The 3,389-nt window shown below is 45.0% G+C and overlaps 1 protein-coding gene across 2 annotated transcripts in view; it reads right to left on the reverse strand.

The window, feature by feature from the left end:
• Window positions 1-3,389, reverse strand: part of Xrcc6 (X-ray repair cross complementing 6) — a 23,936-nt gene that overhangs the window by 8,867 nt on the left and 11,680 nt on the right. For both annotated transcript variants that reach the window (XM_005354473.2, XM_013348808.2), the window contains exons 7-8: window positions 2,676-2,862; window positions 171-339 (exon numbers count right to left, since the gene is read on the reverse strand). In XM_005354473.2, the coding sequence (XP_005354530.1) occupies window positions 171-339; window positions 2,676-2,862 (356 nt within the window). The remainder of the gene's footprint in view (window positions 1-170; window positions 340-2,675; window positions 2,863-3,389) is intronic.

Here is a 3,389-nt window from a genome sequence, read left to right on the forward strand (position 1 = left end):
AAAAAATAAAAAAAAATAAAATAAAATAAAATAAAATACCCATTCATATCTCTTATACGTGTCCAAGCAGCATCCACTTAGGAAACCCAGTGACAGTGGTGGGTTATCCCTTGGTCTACCATTTACCAGGGACTCCTCTGGGTACACGAACAGGAAGCCCATGTACTCACCGTTTACCAGGGACTCCTCTGGGTACACGAACAGGGAGGGTCTCAGGTAGTGGTGCTTCTTCAGCATTACCAAGGGCTTAAAGCCCATGAGGATCAAACCTGGCTCATCAAACCGCTTCAGCTCCTCTGTTTCCTCTTTCTCTAGCACAATCTGACGACTCCCATATGTCTAGAAGAGAAAGGATGGGAATAACAAGGGCCACCAAAGAGCTATGTAGAGATACATTTACAGCCACCAAACATCAGCAAGTTAAAATTAGCTCTGTGGGGCCTGGAGAGATGGCTCAGCGGGTCAGAGCACTTGCTGTACAGCTGTGAGGACATGTTTACATCCCTGGCACCCCTGTAACACCAGATGTGCCTGGAACCCCACGGCTGGGTTAGGGGAGGAGACAGGAGGATCTTGAGGTTTACGGCCTACCAACCTGGCAAAGGAAATAAGCTTTGGTTCAGCGAGAGACCGTATCTCACGGGAATAAGGAGGCCAGAGAGAATAACCAATGTCCTCTTCTGGCCTCTGCATGAGTGCATGGTGCACAGATGTGTACACACAGAGACCAGCTTTCTTCAAGGAAAGCATGCTCCTCATTCAACCCCCAGGTAATTTATATGTGCCATCTAACTTGTCTTCTGTAGCAGTCCTGGGAGGTAGGCTGTTTAACAGGAGCAGCAGGGACAGCTCAATGTGAAGTGCCTGCCTAGCAATTAGGAGCCTCTGAGTAGGATCTAAAGTAAAACAAGCAAAACAACAACAAAAACGCGTTTAACAGACAACTGAACTGAAGGTCAATAGCTGGGCACATGCTCCAGATTATACAACTACAGTGGTCTTTCTCCCTGCCTTTCCAAAAACAGAGTTTCCCCGTGTAGCCCTGGCTGTCCTGAAACTTGTTCTTCAGACCAGGCTAACCTCAAGCTCACAGTTCTGACTGTCTTTATTAAAGGCACCACCGCCTGGCTGACGGTGAACTTTAAATCTTTATCTTTCTTGTGCCAAAGGCCATGATCCTCAGAAATTGTTTTTTCTCTTATTTAATTATATTTATTGAGCTCCCAGGCCTATCCATGACACACAACAGATACACAAACCAAGGACTGTGGAAACAGCTCAGTGGGGAAAGCACTTGTTTCACAGGACTTTATGGGATGGAAGGTCCCACATCAGGTCCTGGATTGAGTTCTGGTGGGGGGGAGGGTAGGCAGCAAGAAACACCTGCTGGGCAGTGGGCACAGGCCTTTAAAATGACCCTTCTGATTTATCTATTAATAAAAAAACTCAGTGGTCAGATGACTGCTACCCAATAAGACAACATGACAGTCTAGTTACAAATAAAAAGAAAATGTTTTATACTTTCTATCCTTCAAACAGCATGAAGACCTTCTGGTGTGAAATTTATACATCAGAAAAAAAAGTGTGTGTAATGGGTTGAATAAAAATACTTAACTAGTCAGACAGTTAGGACCTGAAGGTATACAAAAGTCTGATCATCTCCCACATTTTATATAGTTAATGTGTTCAATCAGTCATGGTGATGCACACCTTTAATTACAGCAGTGGGGAGGCAGAGGCAAGTAGATCTCTGAGCTCAAGGCCAGCTTGGTCTACAGGAAGAACCCGTCACAAAATAACAAAAGGATGTGTTAGTTTACAATATCACATCCTTCTAAAGAACATACACCAGAGAAAGACAAAAAGAGAGAAGGCGCTGGACCTGATCTTTCATGCTCAGAAAAGCAGGGTACATCCATCGGGCAAAGCAAAATAATTCAGCAAAAATAAATTCTCACCCTTAAACAGTCCACTGCACCTGCAAACCTTAACTCCTCAGCGCCTGGGATTAACCGCAAAGCACTTCCTGTTGCTGTACTTAAACAGTTTTAGCAGTGTGTTCTGAGCAATCAAGGCCAAAGTTCCCACCCACCAACACCTGTCCTATTCGGCTTTCTGCCCTCACAGACCCACGTGCTACAGTTGCAAGGTCAGCAGCTTCCTGTCTTAACAACTTATCTAGAAATCTAGAAAGATGCAGGTGAAGAGTGACCTAGCTGGTCAGGCTGCTCAAAGTGTTCCCTTCCTGTTTTTTTTCTTTTCTCCCCAAGACAGGGTCTCTATAGCCCTTGCTGTCCAGGAACTCACTCTGTAGACCAAGCTGGTCTTGAACTCACAGAGATCCAACTGCCTCTGCCTCCAGAGTGCTGGGATTAAAGTCACATGCCACCATGCCTGTTCCTGCTTTTTGGTGTTTTTGATTTTTTTTTTTAGATTTATTTATCTGCACGCATACCTATGGACAATGACCACGTCTGGTGTAGGCAGAGGTCAGAAGAAGGGGTCTAAGCTCCTGGAACTGAAGTTATGGATGGTTGTAAGCCATCATGTGGATGCTGGGAACGGAACCTGGGTCCTCTGCAAGAACAGCAAGTGCTCTCTTGACTGCTGAGCCATCCCGGCCCCCATCTCCTGTCAATCCTGGAACAGAAGACTGAGCAGGGTTAGCCACCTACCTGAGACCGCTTGGTATCACTAGGCAGGAGCAGACTGCCTGTGTTTACATTAAAAGTCCTAGTCTTGGTTTTCACGGGCTCATTTGTTTCTCGATAGAGCCTCACTGGAAAAGGCTTGTTAGCTTTCTGGACCAAGTTATAGACGCCCACCATGAGCGCTACATCTTTACCAAGCTTGAACTTTAACCTGAGGGAGGAGAAAAAAAGAAACATTGAACTTTCCCATGTAAAATGTTTTCACAGCAGCCAAGTTTCAATTTGTTTTATTCTTTCCAATAATGTCTTAAAATGCAGACTCTAAACAGAATATAGCACTGGGTGTGGTAGCAAGAATTTAATCCCAGCAGTTGAGGGACTAAGACGGTAAAATTGTCATGAGGTCAAGGCCAGCATAGGGAACATACCAAATACCAGGCAAGTCAGGTCTAAATACAAGACTCTGTCCAAAATATAAAAACAATTAAATAGAGGCTGGAGAGATGGCTCAGAGGTTAAGAGCATTGCCTGCTCTTCCAAAGGTTCTAAGTTCAATTCCCATCAACCACATGGTAACTCACAACCATATGTAATGAGGTCTGGTGGCTTTCAGGCATACACACAGACAGAATATTGTATACATAAAAAAAAAATCTAGCAGTGGTGGCGCACGCCTTTAATCCCAGCACTTGGGAGGCAGAGGCAGGCGGATCTCTGTGAGTTTGAGGCCAGCCTGGT

This window comes from Microtus ochrogaster, chromosome 15 (genome assembly GCF_000317375.1).
Source record: "Microtus ochrogaster isolate Prairie Vole_2 chromosome 15, MicOch1.0, whole genome shotgun sequence".
NCBI lineage: Eukaryota > Metazoa > Chordata > Mammalia > Rodentia > Cricetidae > Microtus > Microtus ochrogaster.